At 38.5% G+C, this 22,651-nt stretch overlaps 1 protein-coding gene across 2 annotated transcripts in view; it reads left to right on the top strand.

Annotated features, from left to right (window-relative positions):
• Positions 1-22,651, top strand: part of LTN1 (listerin E3 ubiquitin protein ligase 1) — a 71,880-nt gene that overhangs the window by 27,123 nt on the left and 22,106 nt on the right. For both annotated transcript variants that reach the window (XM_023548489.2, XM_010590336.3), the window contains 15 exons: positions 363-1,169; positions 1,612-1,653; positions 4,309-4,498; positions 5,325-5,564; positions 6,759-6,912; positions 7,680-7,824; positions 8,419-8,605; positions 10,424-10,583; positions 12,154-12,261; positions 14,215-14,357; positions 16,698-16,833; positions 18,701-18,845; positions 19,762-19,975; positions 20,396-20,630; positions 20,969-21,043. In XM_023548489.2, coding sequence (XP_023404257.2) covers positions 363-1,169; positions 1,612-1,653; positions 4,309-4,498; positions 5,325-5,564; positions 6,759-6,912; positions 7,680-7,824; positions 8,419-8,605; positions 10,424-10,583; positions 12,154-12,261; positions 14,215-14,357; positions 16,698-16,833; positions 18,701-18,845; positions 19,762-19,975; positions 20,396-20,630; positions 20,969-21,043 — 2,981 coding nt within the window. The remainder of the gene's footprint in view (positions 1-362; positions 1,170-1,611; positions 1,654-4,308; positions 4,499-5,324; positions 5,565-6,758; positions 6,913-7,679; positions 7,825-8,418; positions 8,606-10,423; positions 10,584-12,153; positions 12,262-14,214; positions 14,358-16,697; positions 16,834-18,700; positions 18,846-19,761; positions 19,976-20,395; positions 20,631-20,968; positions 21,044-22,651) is intronic.

The following is a 22,651-nucleotide window of genomic DNA, read 5'->3' as shown; positions in this document are numbered from 1 at the left end:
TCTGATGCCCTTGGGGGTGCCGTGAGTCGGAGTTGACTTGACAGCAACTGGTAAAAGGCCAAAAAGCAAAAAACCTGAATAAGCTCAGAAGATGCAAAGAAAACTGGATTATTTGTTAATGACCAAGAATCTTGGTCAGCTATATCCATAGAAGAAGTAATTCAGATGGTATGCAGTTAAACCATTCAACTCTTCATATGACATGAAAAGGATCTTAATGTTAACTGTTTTCAGAGTTCTAGGGTAAAATTCATGTATTTTAGTTATTAAATAATAGAAATTTTAGTGTTTTACAAATATCTTGTTTAAATTTTACTTTTTCTCCAAAATGGATTTTTCGTATTTTATATCTTCTCTTTCAGTTGATTCCTTTTATTGATGCAGTTCTGAAAGAGCCAAGATTGCAAAATGGGCAGCTATTTAACCATTTAGCAGAAACTTTAAGTTCCTGGGAAACCAAGGCAGATACAGTAAAGGATGATAAAATGGCCCACAACTTGGAGAAAGTGCTGTTAAGTTTCTGGGAAAGACTGTCAGAAGTCTGCATTGAGAAAATTAATGAGCCAGAAGTGGATGACAAGTCTGTTTCGGGTGTATCTAGCCTGTTACAGGTCCTCCAGAAGCCAAAGAGCGCATTGAAGTCAAATAAAAAAAAAGTCGGTAAGGTTAGATTTGCTGATGAGATACCTGAAAGTAATAAAGAGAATGAAAAGGGCATGTCTTCAGAAGGAGAGAACAGCGAGGGCTCTGAATTAGTGACTGAACCTGTGTCTCATAATCTTTCAGACCTCATATCTCCTCTAAGGAAAAAACCCTTGGAAGACTTAGTGTACAAACTAGCAAAGATGAGTATTAGTTACATCAATGAGCAAACGTCAGAGCAACACCTAAAGTTTCTTTCCACTCTGCTCAGCACCTTCTCTTCAAGCCAGGTATTTAAAGTGCTACTAGGTGATGACGAACAGGGTATTGGCAAAGGTAAATCTCTTGAAATATCTAAACTTGCACAGAAAAATCCCGCAGTGCAGTTTTTATACCGGAAAGTAATCGGCTGGCTAAATGAAGATCAGAAGAAGGATGCTGACTTCCTGATGGACATTTTGTACAGTGCCCTCCGCTGCTGTGACAGTAATACGGAAAGAAAAGATGTCTTGGATGATTTAACTGAGGTATTACCATTGTATGTCATTTTAAACTAGAATAATTTATGCTGGCAAAACTATTTTAATAATAGACGAGTAGAATGAGATTTTCATGGGGCTTGCTTCTGGGTTTTTATTTTTTATTGTACTTCAGATGAAGGTTCACAGAGCAATCTAGTTTCTCATTAAACAATGTTTGGATTGTTTCTTGACTAAGACCCAATTTAAAGACAAGCAGTACATTATAATTTGGAAAGTGTCTGAGATTGCTGGGCAAGTGTTCAGTGAGTGTTAAGATGACAAAAGCTTGATAATAAAAGGGTGAGTCCTTTTAGTCCATGCTTTTTAGGTGGAGTGCCTAGCTAAAAAAGTTTTAGTTTTGTATTGGTCACATGATCACATCAATTATGTTATGAAAGTTCTGTTATTCCTTTTAGCAGATTGTTTCTTACTCTTTTTTGTCTTTCAGGTGGAGCTGAAATGGGATTCTCTTCTTCAGGTTATTGAAAAGGTATCTTAGAAATTTTTGTTTGTATTTATAGGTATAGAAAAATTAAAACCATAGTCATATTCACACCCTGGTATGTGGCCAGATGTCTGTATTAAAGAACTTCCTTATCGTTGTAACTTTCTTCCCTTGATTCGGGAAAACATTGGGTATTTGCCTTCCTGTGGTTTTGTTTTTCTGGTTAGGATTATTGCGGAAGAATAAACAGGCTCTGGAAAATCCAGTGTTCCTTTCCTAGCAGGTAACATAGGGCGAGGTAAATATTTTCTTTTCTTTTAAACTAAGGCCACAGATTTCAACTCTTACCCTAGTTATTTTTTCTTCTTTAGAGATTGATTGACTGGTTCTAGCTTTGGCTAGAGAGTACCAGGAAATTAAGCTTGCCCTACTCTGGAATGGAGCCTTGGTGGCATAGTGGTTAAGAGCTCGGCTGCTAACCAAAAGATCCGCAGTTCGAATCCATCAGAACTCCTAGGAAACTCTATGGGCTAGTTCTACCTCCTATAGGGTTGCTGTGAGTTGGAAGCGACTCAGTGGCAGGGGATTAGTCTGGAATACTAGGGAGAAACATTAAAGTCTTCCAGCCTTTGTGTGATCGCCACTTGACTAAATTATTAGTGATAAGAATAATGAAAAAAAAAATCAAGGATCATAACAATTTAAAAATTTTAAAATATGGCTTACATATTCTTTTCTAAGGAAGATTTAATGATATAACTAAAACTAATACTTTCTCAACTATATAAATGTTGTTGACCAGCTACGTAAAGTTCTTCTTTTGTTTCTTCTTTTTAGCATTTTTAGAAATAATTTGTCTATTTTACATAGTGAGATAACTTTTTTTAACTTAAGGCTTATTTTTACAAACTAAATACAGAACATTAGTTTAATATTTTCAATGAGAAATGTAATTATCAGGCATACCCTTTGCATTAACGTTATGATCCAGTGCCTTCGTTACCTGTAGGCAAATCAGAAGGCTTCTGGGTAAGCCTGGGATTAGAGCAAGGGGAGGTAGTTTTATCAACGTAGACTGAAGTATCCATTTCCACCTCAGGAGTGTGCCTACTGGGTGGCCCAGATACTTCTTGAAAGAATATTCTCATCCCATTTCGTGCGTGGAAGTTCCTAATGTGCTCCACTTGTACTTCCAGGCATGAGTAGCTTCCTTAGCACCTGGACAGATTCTTTTTCTTAGACGTGTTTATACATTGAGAAGTTCAACTTCAAGTCTGCTAGCCTGAGAGACATTTAATTCAGTAGTTTATTTTCTCTACCAGGATTCTGTAGAATAGATTGATTTTCATTTGCTAAACTATTTGAGGGAAGCCAGTATTAAACCCCTCTAAACTGTGAAGTAGTTTTTCTGGTATTTATGCAGAGCAGAGTCCTAAAATCAGCATCTTTAAAGAGAAAGAAAAAAACACACCTGAATTTTAGAACCAGAAAAGGACCTCAGAGAGTTTTTCTCGGTTAATCGTTTTGTTTGCAGGTTGGTTAAGAGATAATGTCCGAGATTACAAGGATAGTTCAGTGGGAAAGCTTGGGCTAAAAATAGAAGCGCTGGTTATCTACGTTTTTTTCTTTTTAAATAAAAAGATAAGCAGTTTTTCAGTCACTACCCAATCTGCACTTGGATTTCTTTTTTTTCCAGATTGCTTTGAGATGAACCAAGTTGCAAATTCCTTTCTTCTCATCCCTTAAAGCAAAAGAAGCTCTGGGAACATGGATCAGCATGCTTTTGGGGGTGGATTTACAGCTTTTTTTTTTGCCTTCTCCACCCCATGAAAATAAACCAGTTGCAGTCAGATACCTGGCCCCAGTAACTTTATTTCAGAGAATTTGGGGAAATGATAAGTCCCATTGTTCACAACGGAGCAACTTACCATTATTATGAATTAATTGTTCTTTAATTTTAGCAAAGTCAATGAACAAAAATTTAACATATAGAGAGTGTTTGTGAATCTGTCTTCAAAGTTCATCCATACATTATTCCTTGAACATATCTACGGTGTAGATAGCATGTATCAAAGAAGTCTAAGACAGTCCCTGTCTTCAAGGAATTTACGGTCTCCTTGAAAGACAAGACATATGCAGATTAAACATAATAATAATGCAATCCAGTAAGTGCTCTACGAAGTCAGAGGAAAGCGGTGGTCAGTGTGGGCTAGAGTAGATGGGGAATACTTCATGAAGCAGGTGGGATTTGTACTGATTCTCCAAGTGTGAATGGGGTTTGGTAAGTAAAGAAGGGGTATTTATGGTAGCGAAGATAGCATGAGCAAAGCTGGGAGGTCGACATCAGCAAGGCTAATAATTACTCAGCCGCTAACCGAAAGGTTGGCGGTACAAACCCACCCAGCGGCTTTGCAGGAGAAGGACCTGGTGATCTGTTCCTGTAAAGATTACAGCCTACAAAACCCTATGGGACAGCTCTACTCTGTCATACGGGGTTGCTATGAGTCAAAACCGACTCAACGATACCTAACAACAAGCGGGGCACAGGGAAGATAACCAGGCGTCCTGTAACTTGAGGAGGAGGAAGACTTGGGGAAAGCGTTGTTGGGACCACAGTGATGAAGAGAGGTAGCACGGTAGTTTTGGGCAGATTACTTTTCCATTCTGTCTCTAATTTTGCTTCCATTTTTACGGTTTTAGGCGTGTTCCAGTTCAGATAAACATGCTTTGGTAACTCTCTGGCTAAAAGGAGACACCCTTGGGGAGAAATTGGTAAAGTTGGCAGATCACCTGTGTGACCTGGGCGTGGAATCCACAGTATCTTCAGAACCTTATTTCTCAGAAAGATGGACCCTCCTAAGCTTGGTATTATCCCAGCATATTGAAAATGGTAGGTAAAATGCTGGCTTCTGGTATCTAGTGGGGATAATCTGTTTCGCCTTCTGGGGGGTTCCATGCAGCTTAGCTTGGAGATTATTGGCTGAGAATAACATGATTGAGTTGATTCAAATATCTTGATGTTGTAAACACATTAAATGTTTATTAATCTTTACAATGATACTTAATATTTTTAGTCTTACAGTCTACTAAAGGGTTTTGAATTTAATAGAAGTCCTCAATCTCATTTTGCAAAGTGTTGCTTTTTTTTTATTTAATTTAAAACTGCTTTTTTTTTTTAACCTGAGGGCTTTTACGAGTGAGAGAACAAATGGATTTGTGGTTATGATTTTCTTTTGTTTAAAACATAAACACCTTAAAAAAAAAAATATGGAAAAACCCAAGTGGCTATTAACCCAGAGTAAGGTATTCAAAAATGTACTGTTAATGTGAAAACATTCTGCTGAGTGAAATAAGATAGTCATAAAAGGACAGATAATTATATGATCCCACTTATATGAAAAGTCTAGAATAGGCAAGTGTATAGAGATCAAAGTTTATTAACAGTTACCTGGGGCAGGCAGGAGGGAGGGGGACAGGAAGACACAGTGCGTAGGGAACACCGAGCGTCTGTTAAGGGTGATGGGAGAATTCAGGAAGAATCCATGACGATGGTGGAACAACATGGGGAACATGTTTAATGTCACCACACTGTCCACGTGAAGATTATTGAAATGACAAATGTTTTGTTACTTAATATTTTTATCACAATAAAAAAATGTAAAACATATAGTTAATATTTTTTGGGTTTTTTGTCTGTTTCAACTTTTTTTCTCTAGGTTACTTGATTGGAGAAGTATATGTTGAAAGAATTATCGTTAAACTTCATGAAACTTTATCCAAAACAAAGACATTGTCAGAAGCTGAGAATAACAACTCATCATTGTCTCACGTCTGTGATGTGGTCTATAATTATTTCAGCTCCATGAAAGGATGTTTGCTAATGCCGTCATCTGAGGATTTGTTATTAACTGTCTTTCAGTTGTGTGCTCAGAGCAAAGAAGAAACACATTTACCAGGTAATAGCTCAGATGTTTAGGTGGGAATCTCTGGCTCTGACCTTCATAGTGAGTGTAAGTGCAGGTTTAGCAATTGAGTCATCATTTGTTTGGAAGTCTAAAGCACTTTAAGTAAAGGGTTACAAATCCTGTACACTTTCAGCTTTAGAAGCCCAATTAAAGATGTGTAGGTGTTATGTCTAAAGTTCTTACTTGATATCGAGGAAATACTTAGGGAAGGGGCCATGATAGATAAGTTAGAATCTTAGCCCTCTCTGCTCAGTAGTTCTGGCAAGTTTCGTAATGCCTCAGTTTCCTCATTTATAAAAGGGGGGCAATAATCTCTCTTTGTCTTGGCATATCTCAAAATAAAATTAACATTGCCTTTTTTGAGGACTGTATTCTTGTCCTGGAAACCCTGGTGGTGTAGTGGTTAATCGCTGTGGCTGCTAACCAAAGGCCATCAGTTCAAATCCACCAGGCGCTCCTTGAAAACTCCATGGGGCAGTTCTCCTCTGCCCTACAGGGTCGCTACTCTGTCCTATAGGGTTGCTATGAGTCGGAATCTACTTGACAGCAACGGGTTTTTGGTTTATTCTTTTCCTTATATGTTAATTTAGATTTATTTATGAAACCAAAACCCATCAAACCCAGTGCTATCGAGTCCATTCCACCTCATAGCAGCCCTGCAGGACAGAATAGAACTGCCCTGTAGGGTTGCCAAACCTGTCACCTTTACAGAAGCAGACTGCCACGTTTTTCTCCCACAGAGCAGCTGGCGGGCTTGAACCACCAACTTTTCTGTTAGCAGCCGAGCGCTTAACCACTGTGCCATCAGGGCTCCTTACTTATGAAGGGAATACAAAAAAATAGTATTAGTAGAGAACTCTCTTTCTCCAGCTCTTTCTACTACTCTATTTGGAAAAAGTTTAGTTTTTCTCATGTCTAAAAGGATAACTTATAAAAAAAGTTCAGAGCAGAAAAAAATTAACTTTTAAAATTTTACTGTTTTTACATTTATGTGGTATGAGGTAGCATGTATTATTGCATGCTTATGATGCAGTTATTTAGTTTTGGCAATTGAATATCAATTGTGTGTTTTCTTTTTTAAATGACGTCCTAAAAATCTCACATCTGCAATGAGTTCTTTCAAACATTTTGTACTGATTAGAGTTAATTGAGGGTTACAAATTCCTGTTGACATCTTGATTTTAGACTTTCTTATCTGTAAACTGAAAAACACCTGGCTGTCTGGCGTAAATTTCTTGGTCCATCAAATTGACAATACATATAAACAGAGTAACTTCCTACGTTCATCTGCTGTTTGGCTCAAGAACCGAGTTCAGTCTTCATCTTTGGATGTCAAGAGGTAACCTTTTTTGTACTCAGTTGCAGTGTTTTATATTTGATTACTGTCCTTAAATAAGTAAGAGTGTATGATTTGTGTGAGTGCCTATGAAAAATGTCTTGTCATGTGAGAAGTCCATGAAAATTCAAAAGAAGATCCACACAACTAAATTTTTCCAAAAGGATTTTATTTTAATGGTCACCCAGTTAAACTGTCTCTTACTTGAAGGACGGTTTGTTATAATACACCCTGCTGGACTCCTAATTCGTTTATGGTCAGTGATACGATGGCAGTCTTACCCTATCACAGACAGTTGTGGATTGAAACTGTAACCCCTCACTGGCTACCACGTGTATCGCTTGTTCCTCATTGGTTGTTTCTGAGTCAGGTATCTACTGTTGAAAAGCTGAATTGCAAATGTATTTCACTTTTTTTTTTACCTAAATACATATAACAGTGAAACCTGAGAGAACATACCCAGAGGCTGTTGGAATTAGGTCAGATCTTTTCTTTTTTTGATTGTCATGCTCTTTTCTTCGAGTAAGGTAGCTATAGTCCAGAAATAACTAATCTGTAACAGTCCAGGTGCCCGTTTATTTTGAGATAGACTCAGCACTCAATTTCTAATCCTAAATGTTGGATCGAATCCCCGATCTGACTATGTGTGTGTGTGGGCGTGTGTGTGTGTTCAGTAGGCTATTATCTGCCATAGAGTAGCTAACGTGTGTGACGGTGTAGAAATTAGTCCCAGCATAACCACAGCAGTAAGTTCTTTTCATTATTTCCAGTCTCCGAGTCCTCTTGTCTACTGTTCACGATTTCCTGAATAAACTTCTGGAGAGTAAAGATCCTGATCTTCTGGGGGTTTATATTGCAAGTGTCATGCCAGACGACAGTGAATGGGAGCAGATGAGACAGTCTCTTCCTATGCAGGTACGTTTGGATGGATGAGTGCATGGTTCATTCTGAACTCTGGACTCCATGCAAGCCCAAATACTTTTTATTTTATCCCGGGGAAGAAAAAAAGTACATGAAACGAGTGTCATACTTACCTTTATGTCTCTGAATGCTCGTATATTCTGTGTCTGCTCTTTGCAGGGTGCGGGGAGATGCTGGCAGGAGCCATGGTACAATGGTGAACAAGACTTCAGATTTTAAAGAGCCTTAAACAAATACACATGTTGATAATTCCCTGTAGTAGACCCAACAGCTAGGTTTCTGCGGTTTTTACTAATAAACGAAATATTTTTAGTAACTTCATTTTTGTTCCCAGTCAGAGTAGCTTCGGTGTAAATAATTTAGAATATCTAATGACAATGATTTTGTGGAAACCCTGGTGGCGTAGTGGTTAAGTGCTACGGCTGCTAACCAAAGGGTTGGCAGTTCGAATCCACCAGGCGCTCCTTGGAAACTCTATGGGGCAGTTCTACTCTGTCCTATTGGGTCGCTATGAGTCGGAATCGACTCGACGGCAGTGGGTTTTTTTTTAAATGATTTTGTATGCAATTTAATGTTTTCTTTTTACAGTGGTTACACCGGCCTCTTTTGGAAGGGAGATTGAGTTTGAATCATGAGTGTTTCCAAACAGAATTTGAGGAAGAAGATATAAAGACCCTTCCCAGCCATTTGTGTACTTCAGCATTGTTGAGCAAAATGATGTTAATTGTACTGAAGAAGGAAGTAGTCCTAGAAAATAATGAGCTTGTGAAAATAAGTAAGTATATATGAGTATTCAGATATAAAGTAGTACCTGAATGAATATAATTTTTAAACAGTTTCGATCACACTGCAGTTTAAATCCTTAATTCAAGGATCTTTAGCTCCTATTAACTGTCTTAGAGATGGGGAATTTGAAGTCACTTAAGTGATGTTGGAAACCCTGGTGGCGTAGTGGTTAAGTGCTACGGCTGCTAACCAAAGGGTTGGCAGTTCGAATCCGCCAGGTGCTCCTTGGAAACTCTATGGGGCAGTTCTCCCCTGTCCTCTAGGGTCGCTATGAGTTGGAATCGACTCGACGGCACTGGGTTTGGTTTTTTTGGTTTAAGTGATGTTAAATCAAATTGCAAATTAGATGAAAACATACAGAAATCTTACTATAATCTTGTTAGCTGTGGAGCATAATTTGGCAGAAGACCAGTTTCTCAAACTGGAATATGTCAGTATATGCAGAGCGTACAGGACATAGCATAAAAAAAAAGATTAGATGAGACTCTGGTATTTGATCAAGGATTCTGAAATTTCAGTTGATTTTTTTCGAACCACTAAACCTGTATATTCATAGGGCTATAATTTTTTTTCCTGGTAAATGGGAGGTTCACATGTTGAAATCTTAAGAAGATTTGGGTGGTGCAGGCTTGACTGCTAACAAAAAGTTTGGCAGTTCGAGTCCACTCAGAGGTGTCTTGGAAGAGAGGCCCTGGGATCTACTTCTGAAAAAGTCATTGTAAACCCTATAGAGTGCAGTTGTACTCTGACACACATGGGATCGCCATGATTTCCCCATTCCAGGGAGTGGCTTAGAATTGTAGGTAACAGGATACTATGAAAAGTAGAGGTGTTGCATAAATCCTGTGTCAGTCTTTTTTTCTAAGCCCTCAGCTCTAACGGTTACTGCTTATTGTCCTTTGAAAGACGCCTAAACACTGAAATAGCTGTTTTGGTCAGCCAGCTCCACATTCTGCAAGGGCCAGGAGGTGAGCTCACGGAGAGACCTTCTCCAGCACAAAAATGGAAATCAAAGTCATTGTAATACTTCATGTTCATTAATTGTGCTTCTGCTTGTAAACTGGCACCATTATTTAATTTTCTTCTCAGTCCTTTAAGTCAGATATTATTATTATTGTTCTTATCTTGACTTGGCCAGAGTCACTTGGCATATAGGGGACAGGCTTCAATTTCGAACCAGGTCTCAGGTCTAATGACTTCAAAACCCATATATAACTTAGTAAGGGGAGCTTGTGACTGTTTATGAATGAAAAACCTATCGTATGTAAGGTTTTGCGGTAGACACTTTGTCATTTAATTCTCACCACAGTCCAGTGAGGTAGGTTTTAGTGTCCTGTTGGAAACTGTGTGTACAGCTCATGGGAGAATGCAGGTTTCAGCCTGGGCAGTCTCTCCAGCGGCCGTGCGCTTTCACTGTATCACGCTGTAACCCATTTCCCCCCATGTCGACATGAGCTTCTCTCCTCAGGTCTTGGGTCCCTCAGTTGTTTATCCTCTATGCAGCCTCTTACCAGTTGTGGCAGAAACAATAGAAGGATTCTTCCAGTGTCTCCAGTGACCTAGGTCCCTGTCACATTCTTAACTAGTCAGAAAGAGACCAAGTAAGATTTGGGAGAGGGTGGGATTTTGTATCAGGCAACTATTTTCGGTTTTCATTGTCACTGAACACTCCAGGCTGATTGGAAAATCAGGCTGTAGATGTTTCGAGCTGACTGGGTGGAAGCGTGAAAGTGAGGCAGAGAAGTACGAAGGATTGCAGGTGTGTCCACAAAGCACTCCTGAAAACCCGGTGCTGTCGTTGTGTTAGTTGCAGAGCTCCTCTGTTCCCTGCAGTGGTGTGAAGAATTAGACAACCCGCCTGCTTTTCTGACCGAGTTCTGTGACATGCTTCAAAGAATGAATATTACGTACGATAACCTGTGTGCACTCAGAAATACTTCTGGCCTTCTGAAGCTGATATTTACCAGGTAAAGCCCCCATTCAGTTTTGCTTTTTTTGTGATTCTTTTACTTGTTTATGGCTTTGGCTTTTGTTTAAAATATAAGTCTACTTCACATGCTTATCCTTACTCAAAGAGTCAGTCTAAATTAACCTTTGTTTCTTAGTGATAAATACTTTGTGGCTACTGAGTATGTGATTTACTCTTCAGGGGAGGTGTTTGGACTTTGCCTTTCTTATTTTAATATATAAATGTATTTACATATTATATATTTGCAGAACATTTACATTTTATATGTAAATTATGCCTTATAAATGTATGTAATAAATTATGTATTATAAATGTATAGTACGACGTATTATAAATGTATAGTAATGTAAATTTGTTGTAATTTATAATTACAATATATAAAATACATTTTGTGTATCCTAGGTATATAATATCATTTAGAGTATTATAAATATATGTTAATATTAATGTATTATACATGTAAATGTATTATAACTTGTATTTATATTTATAAATGTACCATATCATTTATGTATTATTTATAAATACATTCAAGGGGCAGATGCAGGTCAAAGAAATAGATGATGTGGAAGTTGTTTTAATTTGTTGTCTGTAACCCATCCTTCCACTACCCTCAAATTCAACCTCGCATGTTGCTCTAAAAAAAAAAAAAAAAAAACCCCAAAAAACAAACATGTTGCCGTTGGATTGATTCTGACTGATAGTGAACCTATAGGGCAGAGTAGGCCTGCCCCATAGGGTTTCCAAGGAGCGGCTGGTGGATTTGAACTGCCAGCCTTTTGGTTAGCAGTCGAGCTCTTAACCACTGTGCCACCAGCGGTGTGTCCTAATCTTACAAGTACAAAACCCATTCTGGATGAGGAAGTAGGTATGAAAACCAAGTCCTTATGCGGTTATAGCAGGTAGCTTTTTTTTTTTTTCGTGATCGTTACTGTTGGCTGCCCTCAAATCAGCCCCCAACTCACGGCGACCTCATGCGCTACAGGATCAGACCGTTGTGATACATAACGTTTTCCCTGGCTGATTTTTGGAAGTAGATCACTAGGCCTTTCTTCCTAGCAGTTAGCTTCTTGAAATTACTGTGTTGACCTTCTTTCTCTTAAAACATTTATCACTTGCCTGTAGTATTTTTACCATACTTTGCAGGATCAGAGAACCCGGGCTGAACAAGTCTTTCTCCCCAATCCCACTCCCATGTACCTGACGCTTACAACCTTCCCAGTGGATGTTAGTACCTCCGTGGTTCTTCAGCTTCAGCCAGCCTAGTTGTCCTGTGGGATCTGTCCTTTTCTCAGCTGTAGCTACTGGTCCTCTTTAAGGTCATCTCCCCTCTTAGGACTTGAGGGCTATGGAATTGCCTTGCAGTGACAGTTCAGTATCGGTTGTGAAGGAATATCGGAAGCCTGAACTCCCAATGCTTTGGGTAATGGCAGTTGCTTTGGTACAGATATCCTGGGTGAGTTGACCTCTCAGCTGGTGGTTTAATTAATTCTGTAAAAAGGAATCCAGATGTTAAAAAATCTTATTAAGTACCCTTTTAAAACAGACAATTTCTTTTTCATTTTTAGATCCAAAGCAAGTGGCACCCTTTGGTCTCTTATTATTGTTAAGTTGGTCTTTTCTGGAACCATTACATCTGAGGACGTGAAACATCACTATAGGAATTCAGAAGACGGGTATTCTTATTTAAAATGTTTTTAGTTTGTAATTTAGTTTAATTAGAAAATGTGGAAATTAAAGGAAATGGGGGAAAAAATGAAGAATTTTATATTTATTTTAAACAGCATTGTGAGGGAGACTCACTCCCCTCACATTATACACAAAAGTCAAGTCCACATAAAGAGCTAAATGTACAGAACAGATCTCTAAAGTCTTAGAGGAAAATAAAAGAAGAAGGCCTTTACATAAAATGCAAAATCCAGAATCCATAAATGAAAAAATAGATGTTTGACTTTATAGAAATGGAAACTATGACAAAAATTCAATAAACAGAGGTTAAGAGACAAATGACAAAATTGGGGAAAACATTTGCAAATTAACACAGGATTAATATCTGGAATATGTAAATATCTTCTATAAATCAGTTAAAACATCCAAATTGAAAAATACGTCAAGGATGTGAACAAGAAATTTATAGATGAATTGGTCAAAGGATATGACCAAAAACCCATTGCCGTCAAGTCAGTTCCAACTTATAGTGACCCTATAGGACAGAGTAGAACTGCCCCATAGGGTTTTCAAGGAATGGCTGGTGGATTTGAACTGCTGACCTTTGTGTTAGCAGCCAAATGCTTGACCAGTGCAACACCAGGGCTCCTACAGTAATGAAAGAAATACAAACTAAAAGAAGCATCTTTCATCCACCATACATCCAAGGATGAAAAAGGTTCACAGTTTTTGGTGAAAATACAAATTGATTATGCTTTTCCAGAAAGCAGTTTGAAGTTACCAAAGCGTGTTGTTGTTAGTTGCCATCGAGTTAATTCTGCCCCATAATGACTTCATGTGTGCTAAGTAGAACTGCTCCATAGGGTTTTCAAGGCCGTGACGTTTCAGAAGCAGATCTCCAGGCCTGTCTTCTGAGTTGCCTCTGGGTGGGTTTGAACTGCCAGGCTTTCAGCCAGTAGTCGAGCTCCTATTAGATATGTTATTAAAACCGTATTTTTTATTAGGATATAAAAAAATATCCTATTAGATGTATTGTTAATATACTCAAATCCCATGATTTTATAACTCCACATGTAGGAATCTGACCTGAAGAGATACTTGCATGCATGCAGGATAATAGCTGTTAAGAGCATTTATTGCGACACTATTTGTAAGAGCGGAAACTTGGAAAAAAACCTAAATGTTCACCAGTAGGGAAATAGTTAAATAATGATACACTCATTGTATGAATTTTTATGAATTTTTCCCCCCTTGTTAATAACTTTAAAATAGAATGATATAGACCTGTATGACCTGACATGGAAAGATTTCCAAAGCACATTTTTATTAAGTGGCACATCATAGAATAGTATGTTTAGTGTGATCCCATTTCTGTAAGTAAAGCCCAGTTATACATACGCGTCTGGTGGCACAGTGGTTACGCGTTTGGCTGCTAACAGAAAGGTTGGCGGTTCAAACCCACCCAACGGCCCTGTAGCGGAAAATAGCTGATGATCTGCCCCCGTAAGGGTTACAGTTTAGGAACCCTCTGGAGCAGTTCTGCTTTGTTACATGGGGCCGTTATGAGTCGGAATCAGATCAAGGGGCCTAACAACAACAGCATAACTATGTACATATGTGAGTATCAGTGCGTAGAAAGTATTTTTTAAATTGAATCTTAAAAGACCTTAATCAAGAATTGTTTGTATAATTTAAAAAAATTTACATGTGGGGAAAAGTTATATATGCTTATTTAAAAAACTGGAAGCCCACAGGAAAGAGAAGAGGGAAAAAAAATCACTCACAGTTTCATCATTCAGGATCAGCATTGTTAGTCTGTTATCAGAGTTTTTTTTTTTTTTTTTTTCTCTATGTTTTGTGTACTGGAATTATTAGTCTTTTTGAGCAGCCTGAATAACGGGAATTTTCTGAAATAATTGCATATTTAGATTAAATGTAATTCATGTGTTTTCTTTAAACAGTTTTTTCCCACTAACAGAAGGTAATTTGCATACCATTCAAAGTCTCTGTCCGTTTTTGTTAAAAGAAGAAAAGAAAAAATTCATTGCTGAATGTATACCTGCACTTTTGGCCTGGCCTAAGGAAGATCTTTACTATATTGATGGTTAGTTGCTTGATCATTAATATTTCGTTAGTTCAATATTGCTTAAGATGAAAGAGTATTTCTTAATGTAATAGATTGAATTACAACTGATTTTTCTTCCTAGCTTGTACTTCTGTCACATAACAAGTTGGCAGTCATTAAAATGAGTGTCACTGGAGTGACTGTCATCACTCTGGCGGTCCAGAAATGCTGTAGTGTTGAGGGAAGATTTATACCCACAAGTGTCCTCTAATCATTTCTTTTCCATGTATGGCTTTTTTAGCCAAACCTCATTTCTCCCTAATCAGGGGAGTCTTGACCAGTGACTGAACATATCAAGGCCAAAGAGGCAATGTTTCTTGTTATATTTGAAATTTCTTTTTACAGGGTGCATTCTATTAGTTCATTTTCTTCTTACATTCTAATAAACATGGATTGAGCCCCTGCTGTGTGTCAGCTCCTGTCCTAATGTGGTAGAGGAGACAGGCATAAAGTTACATCATATGATAACCGGTGCAGCAAAACCATGTATGGGAGCAGCAGAAGGGAGGTAGTTTCCCACCGTGCTTTGAGATGTTGGGAGAGAGTCACAAAGAAATGCTTCACCTGGGTCTTGAAGGATGAATTGTTTTCCATGTAGATGTAGTTGGGGAAGGGCATTCTGGGCACATAAAAGCATGTAAGGTGCATGTAGTTGAGTCTGGCTGGCATTCAAGGTGGAAAGTTGGGGGCAGAGGGTATTGGGGTGCACCAGAAGATGAATTCTGAGAAATGGTAGGGACCAGATCATGGAGGCCTGGTTTTGTAGAGTAAGGAATTTGGACTTTAAGCTATAGGCAGTAAGGAGCCATTGACCTAAATTAAGTATGAAGGTGAGTGAACATTGGAAACACACTGGGTGAAAGGGAAAATCCGGATGTTGAGAGGAAAATGGGAGGAGGAGGGATGAAGATAGAGGACGGGGAATGGTTGGGGAGGGAAGTGCCCACTGAGAAGATGGGGGTGGGGACAAATAGGATAGGACCCGGAGCGTGGTTAGCAATTCCCTTGACTAGGAGGAGGGACTTTTCTGTGAGATGAGGTGAGGCGGACGCAGGCATGGGTGCAGATGTAGTTAAAGGGGCTGGGAAGCTTCATGTCCTCTGTGAAATAGGTCAGGCCGTTTCATGAGTTGACATTGGATTGTGGGTTTTAGTTAGGAAGGGTGATGAAAGTTAGACATAGAAGAATCTGTCCGTTAACATAAAAAATTGCCAGATGGCACTGCGGACCTGGCCAGCGATACATTTTTGTGGTATTAAGCTTCACCACTGACTTCACTTGCAGAGTTAGTGTGGGATTCGGTTGGGATTTGCAGTTTGGAATAGGCACAGAGCTGAACTGACTGCAGAGAGGAGAGAAGTATGCGATGGGAGTGTAGTTGATTTCTCCAGGGTGGGTTGTAAGCCAAGGAGCGCAGGGTGGGTTGTAAGCCAAGGAGGGCAGGGTCGGAGAAAGGCGTGACCCTTTGCTAGTCTTGCAAACTAAAAATCTGGATTCAAACCCCAACTTCAGGAAGCTATTCTCGACTCACCTAGATGGAGATAGTTGCTTCCTGTTCTAGGCGCCCCGTGTTTATCCATTGTGTATTCTAATTTGTTTTTAAGTCATCCACACAATTAGATGAGTCCGTTTCAGATCAGAGACTGGATTTTGCTCGTCTTTCTCTCCCCAGCATCTAGCAGGGTATCTGGTATGCATTCATTTGTTCATTTATTCTTCGTTTAGCCAGTCAACATAATTTTCTCTGTCTCGCAGGCATTGCACTAGGGTTGTACAGGGTTGGCTAAAACAGACAAGGTTCCTGCCCTCATCTAATTGAGATAATAGTAAATAAGTAAACAAATAATGACCAGGGATTTTAAAGAGTGGGGACCCATAAGAGCTTTCTGGACATAGTAGATGCAGATCAACGAATGTAGGAATTACGGAACAGTATGTTCTATTTTACATCCTTAATTAACTTTGCGCTCTACAGCTATGGTTGTTTTGTTTTTATTTGAGAGTTGGGTCTGCTGAATAAGTCCTGTACTTAAACTAAGACAAAAACAGCATGGGTAGTGTAAAGCACAATACCATGTATTAAAAAATGAGAAAGAAAGAAAAAAAAAATCCTGTACTATTCTAGGTGCTGGGCATGTCCATAGGATCTCTGCCCCGTAAAGTTAGTTTAAAGCTCGTTTACCGATTCTTTCGTATAAGCTCTTTTTAGAGTTTTTACCCTGAGCACTTCTCAAAGTACAAGAGTTTCTTTTTTATAGTAGCAATATGTATTTTTTTTTTAATTTAAATTTGTCATTTTTACTTTGAATTTTACTTCAGGAGGATTTGGATATTTTGCCATTTTCAATTCGTCTTTGCAAACCAAAAGCATAGATGATGAAGAACTATTACATGGTATACTAGAAGTAATAATATCCTGGAAGAAAAATTATGAAGATATATTTCTCTTCAGTTGGTAGGTAATGCTTTATAAAAGTACCTTTCTTTTTTTTTTTTTTCTTTTTTCCCTTCCTGTACAATATGGACCCAAATTGTGTATCTTACATGCACAACTTTATGGAGTATATAACATGGTAGACATTTGAGTCAGTCATTTATAAGTATACAAAATTTAAGATATTTTTCTAATCGAATGTCAGTATAATTCTTTAATGCTTGTTTGTTTTTCAATAACATTTAGTTTTTGATGAAAGTTTACACATCAACTTAGGTTCCCATTTGACAGTTTCCACACAAATTGTTCACTGACAGTAATTACATTTATCACAATGTGTCAGCATTCTCTCTAATTATGTTCAGTTTGTTCTTTTTCTGGTACTCTCGTTTCCCTGCCCCCTTATCTTCTCATCTTTGCTTTCAAGTAATTGTTGATCTTTTGGCTTCATACTGATGGTTTTTGTGTAGGGCACTGATCTTACAGGTAGTGTCCTTTACTTTGTTTGCCACTTTGCTATTTTGTTAAAAGGTAATCTCGGGATAGGCTTGGTTCTGGGTTTAAAAAGTGTCTCAGGGCAGTAGTCTCAGGGAGTCCTCTGTTCTCTGCTGTACCAGTTTGTCTGGCTTTTTTAAAATAAGAATTTGAGTTCTCCATATTTTTCTCCTGTTCTCTCTGGGACCAACGTTTGTAACCCCAGTCAGAACTGTTAGCTGGACACCGTCTAGTTCTTCTGGTCTCAGGGTAGATGAGGTTGTGGCTCACTTAGACTTGTTTCTTCTCCAAGCTGTTGGTTATCTTTGTACTGTTTTGTTCCTGGTGAGTAAAAAAAAAAAAAAAAACTAGAGACCTGTAATTGTGTCTTAGATGGCCATTCATAAGCTTTTAGGACCCCAGATGGTACTCACTTTACTAGGATGCAGATATGACTTTTATGAACCACGTTATGCCAGTCGACTGAGATGCCCCATGAGACTATAGTCCTAAGCCCTCAAATGCAGAAAACCAATGTTGGAAGGTCTTTGGTTATGTCTGAGGAGTATCTGTATCTGTGTCTTCCAGGAATGTGCGTGTGCCTACACCCACACATTTATATTGACACATACCTATAGATACTTCGGAGCCCTGGTTGTGCAGTGGTTAAGAACTCAGCTGCAAACCAAATGGTCAGCAGGTTGAATCCACCAGGTGCTCCTTGGAAACCCTGTGGGGCAGTTCTACTCTGTCCTATAGGGTTGCAATGAGTCAGAATTGTCTCGACAGCAATGGGTTTGGGGTTTTTTTTTTTCTTGGTTTATAGATACTTCTGTCTGTTCTCACCTAAGTACACATATGTACCTGCCTGTAGACCAGTTTGCCTTTACTGTCTGTATGTGCTCAGAGACTCATTTTTCTTTGATTGTCCTGTGCTCACTACATCCATCACCAAAAATAAGTCTCTACTGTCTAAAGTACTTCCTCCCCCACCTCTCCCTGGTAACCGCAGTGAACATTGGTCTCTCTATATTATCTATTCTTCTTATAAAAGAAGGATCACAACAGTATTTGTCGTTTGACTTATTTCACTTAGCACTGTGCTGTCCAGGTCCATCCATATTATAATACGTTTTGCAGGCTCATCATTGTTCTTTATGGTTGTGTAGTATTCTGTTGTATGTATGTACCACAATTTACTTATCTGTACATCCGTTGATGGGCACTTGGTTGTTTCCATTTATTTGCAATTGTGACTAAAGCAGCAGTAAACATAGGTGTGTATATGCTTGTTCGTGTCATTATTTTTAGGTCCCTAGAGTATATACCTAGGAGTGGGATTGCTGGATCGTAGGGTAGTTGTGTTTCTCTTTTTTGGGGGATGCTCATTTGTTTTGTTTTGTTTTTATCACAGTAATCTGTCTGAAGTGAGTCCAGAGACCCTGGGTATAAATATAGAAATAATCCGGTTTCTTTCCCTGTTCCTGAAATATCGGTCATCTCCTTTGGCAGAGGATGAGTGGGATTTCATCATGTGTTCCATGCTGGCTTGGCTGGAGGTAAATTAACCTGATGCGGCATCACTGTTATCGGGTCTTTGTGCGTACTTAGGCATTGGAACTGCTTTTGTAATCTTATTCTGTAAGTGATGATTGTAACTACATCCTCTGAAAACATTTACACTGCTTAACAGACATTCTCCTCCTCAGCGGAAATTTGGACAGCCGTAAAATGATGGGTTTAATGACTGTAAGCATAATTCAGTGACCCTGTCTCCTAACTGCTATTAAAATGGTCTCTTTGTTAGCTTATTTGAATACAATATTTGTAGCACAGACTTTAGGTTCTACCTTATTGTTTCATGGCAGGTATTTAAAAAAAAAATTGTGTTTATATAGTTCTAATTGTGTTACTTCTAGAATGTACTGTGTTGTTATTGCCAGAGTAATACATTAATGATAAGCAAATTCAGAGGGGATTTGTTTTCTTTTCATGATCCAAAGCAGCCAGATGTGTAATGCCTGTGAGCTCTGAGGCAGCATATCAGCTTGAGTTGGAACTGGTTTGATTCTCTGCTTTCTACAAGCTGTGATACTTAGGGTTTTAAACTTGTTTGAGCCTCAGTTCTGCTATTTTAATATAAATGTAATAACACCCCACGTGGAGGATTACTGAGGGGATTAAAAATGTGCATTTAATGTATCTGACTTGTAAGTGGTACCTAATTGTATTTTCTTTCATAATTTTAGAAGTAAAAAAGAGTATTTCAGAATAAATTGCTCACTAATGATTCTAATTATTAGTATTTAATTTTGAAAAATGTTATATTGATTTAATACATATAAAATTCTTCTGGGACTATGCACCTTAACTGCTTTTTATTTTAAAATTAAAGAAAAAGAGACTTCTCTTTCTGATCTTGGCTTGTGGTACTGTGGTAGAGGAGTGACTGTTTGATTTGTATCATTTCTTCAGACGACAAGCGAGAGTCAGGCGTTGTATTTTGATCCTCTGGTACAACTCTTTGCCTGTGTCAGCTGCGGCTTGGCCTGTGATCTCAGTGCGTTTTTTGGTTCCACAACTCTGGACGCTGTTGGCAGTCTTCCTGTGAATCTAATCAGTGAATGGAAAGAATTTTTTTCCCAAGGCATCCACAGTTTGCTTTTACCTCTTTTGATGACTGTTATAGGCAAGTGGAACAAACTTCTTGAGAAATTCAAAATTGTAACCTTGGACATTTAAGTCAAACGGTACTGAATAGTTAAGGAAAAGAGCCAGTGGGAAAGCTTGGCATCACAGGACATCATATATGCTTTTGCATTATAGACAAGAATTGAAAAGTGGCAAGATATCCAAAGACCGTTGCGTTAAAATAATAGCCATTCAGATAGCCTGAATAGATTATCCATAACTCGAATCTCTGTTTTGAACGTTTGCTTTCTTTTTAAGGCTGAGATAGAAGTCGTTAAACTGAAATATAGATTCACTTCATGTCTAATCGGGACTGCTGTAGTGCCTATGTCAAGTTGTTATTTTAATGACATGTGTTTGACTGTGAATCGAGCTATATTACTTTCTTGTGGGATGTGTTTCTTTTTATCGTCACTAGAAAGTGAAGATCCATCTGAAACATCCTTTCAGAATGCCTTGCTGAGGCCCATGTGTGAGACGCTAACATATATCTCAAAGGATCAGCTGTTGAGTCATGAACTCCCTGCACAATCTGTGGCCGGCCAGAAAACAAACTTACCAGACCATCTCCAGACTTTGCTGAATACTTTGGCCCCGTTACTCCTCTTTCGAGCGAGACCTGTGCAAATCGCAGCTTATCACATGCTCTACAAGTAAGAGTTCTCCAAACTGAATTAACACCGTGCTGGTCTAAAAAAAAACAGAATGGGTATTTAATCCTAATTTTGAGTCATTAAAAAAAAGTCAAAGTAAAAAGAGAAAAGTAAACTTAGCACCCGCTTCAATAACAGGGATGCCAGGTTGTTTGATCTTTCAGGTCCCTGTTGTCCTCGCAAAAATTATATTTAGATGGCCCTGGCCAGATGCTTGTTTCAGAAAAGGACGCATTAAAAAATGTACTCGTTACAGACTAGGTATTGACCTTTGTGCTCATGACTTAGCAGTGGGTAATTTGATAGAAAACATTTTAGTCTAATGCTCTGATTTCCAGGTTGATGCCTGAGTTGCCACAGTATGATCAAGATAATCTGAAGTCATATGGAGATGAGGAAGAGGAGCCAGCCCTGTAAGTTTTCTTATAATTTATGAATTCTTATAATTCACCTCACTTATAATGACCTAGAAGAACCAGCCAACGCAGGAGTTCTGAATTTACAGTATACCTTAAAAAAAAAAAAAAGCCGTTGCTGTCACGTCAATTCTGACTCATAGCCACACTATAGGACAGAGTAGAATGGCCCCGTAGAGTTTCTAAGGAGCACCTGGTGGGTTCAAACTGCCGACCTTTTGTTAGCAGCTGTGGCAGTTGTGGCACTTAACTGCTACGCCACCAGGGTTTCCACAGTATACATAAAAAAAAAAAAATTTTTTTTTTTTTTTTAATATACATAGTCCACCCTTATCCACAGTTTTGCTTTCTGTGGTTTCAGTTACCCGCGGTCACCTGCGGTCTAAAAACGTTTAATGAGCAGTATGATGAAATCTGATGCAGACCAGCTCTATCCTGCCCGGGGATCACATTCATACAACTTTTATTACACTATATTGTTTATAATTGTTCTATTTTATTATTAGTTATTGTTGTGAATCTCTTATTGTGCCTAATCTATAAATTAAACTTTATCATAGGTATGTATGTATAGGTCAAAACATAATGTGTATGTAGGGGTCGGTACTATCTGTGGTTTCAAGCATCCACAGGGGCCTAAGAACATATCCCCCACGAATAAAGGGGACTAAAACAACAAACCTGTTGCTGTCAAGTCGATTCCAACTCATAGCGACCCTACAGGACAGAGTAGAAATGCTCCATAGGGTTTCCAAGGAGCAGCTGGTGGATTTGAACTGCCAACCTTTTGGTTAGCAGCCAAGCTCTTAACCTCTACGCCACCAGGGCTCCTACTGTATATTTATTCATCAGATAGATCCTTTTAAAATCATCTGTAAGATATAAATGAAATCTAGAATTCATCCAAAAAGGTTGTTTATTCCTCTCGTTAATTGTCCTTAAATCACAGTATTGTTTTGCCTACTGTTTAGTAAAAGTTTCTTTGGCTACATGGTAGCCATGGAAAAGATTGGATCACCTCAAATATCTTTTGAACACCCACTTTGTGAAAGGTATTAATGCTGAGCAGGCAATACAGTGCTTAGCAAACAAGTCTTTTTTTCTTAAGAATTTATAATCTGATATAATAATCTAATATAGATATTATTACCCTTCGTTATGGGTTGAATTGTGTCCCCCCAAAATATGTTGTAAATCCTAATCTCTGTGCCTGTGGTTATAATCCCATTTTGGGAATGAGTTTTTGTCTTGAGTTAACCTCGTATAAGAGACAAAAGAGCAGATTAGGCAAGCAGAGGTAGGGGGAGAAAGATGCCAAGCCACGTGAAGGTCAAGGAGCCAAGGAATGAGAACCTTCCCCCAGAGCCAACAGAGAGAAGAAGGCTTCCCATAGAGCCAGCACCGTTAATTCAGACTTATAGTCTCCTAAGCTGTGAGAAGATAAACTTCTGTTTGTTAAAGCCACCCACTTGTGGTATTTCTGTTATAGCAGCATTGGATAACGAAGACACCTTTTAATAGAAGACATAGCATATGACAGGTGCTAAGAAAAGGGATAGATAGCTAGTTATAGTGGCACAATTGTGTACCAGAGAGGGAGGACTT

This window comes from Loxodonta africana, chromosome 20 (assembly GCF_030014295.1).
Source record: "Loxodonta africana isolate mLoxAfr1 chromosome 20, mLoxAfr1.hap2, whole genome shotgun sequence".
Taxonomy (NCBI): domain Eukaryota; kingdom Metazoa; phylum Chordata; class Mammalia; order Proboscidea; family Elephantidae; genus Loxodonta; species Loxodonta africana.
This window is presented reverse-complemented; position numbering and strand designations above follow the sequence as displayed.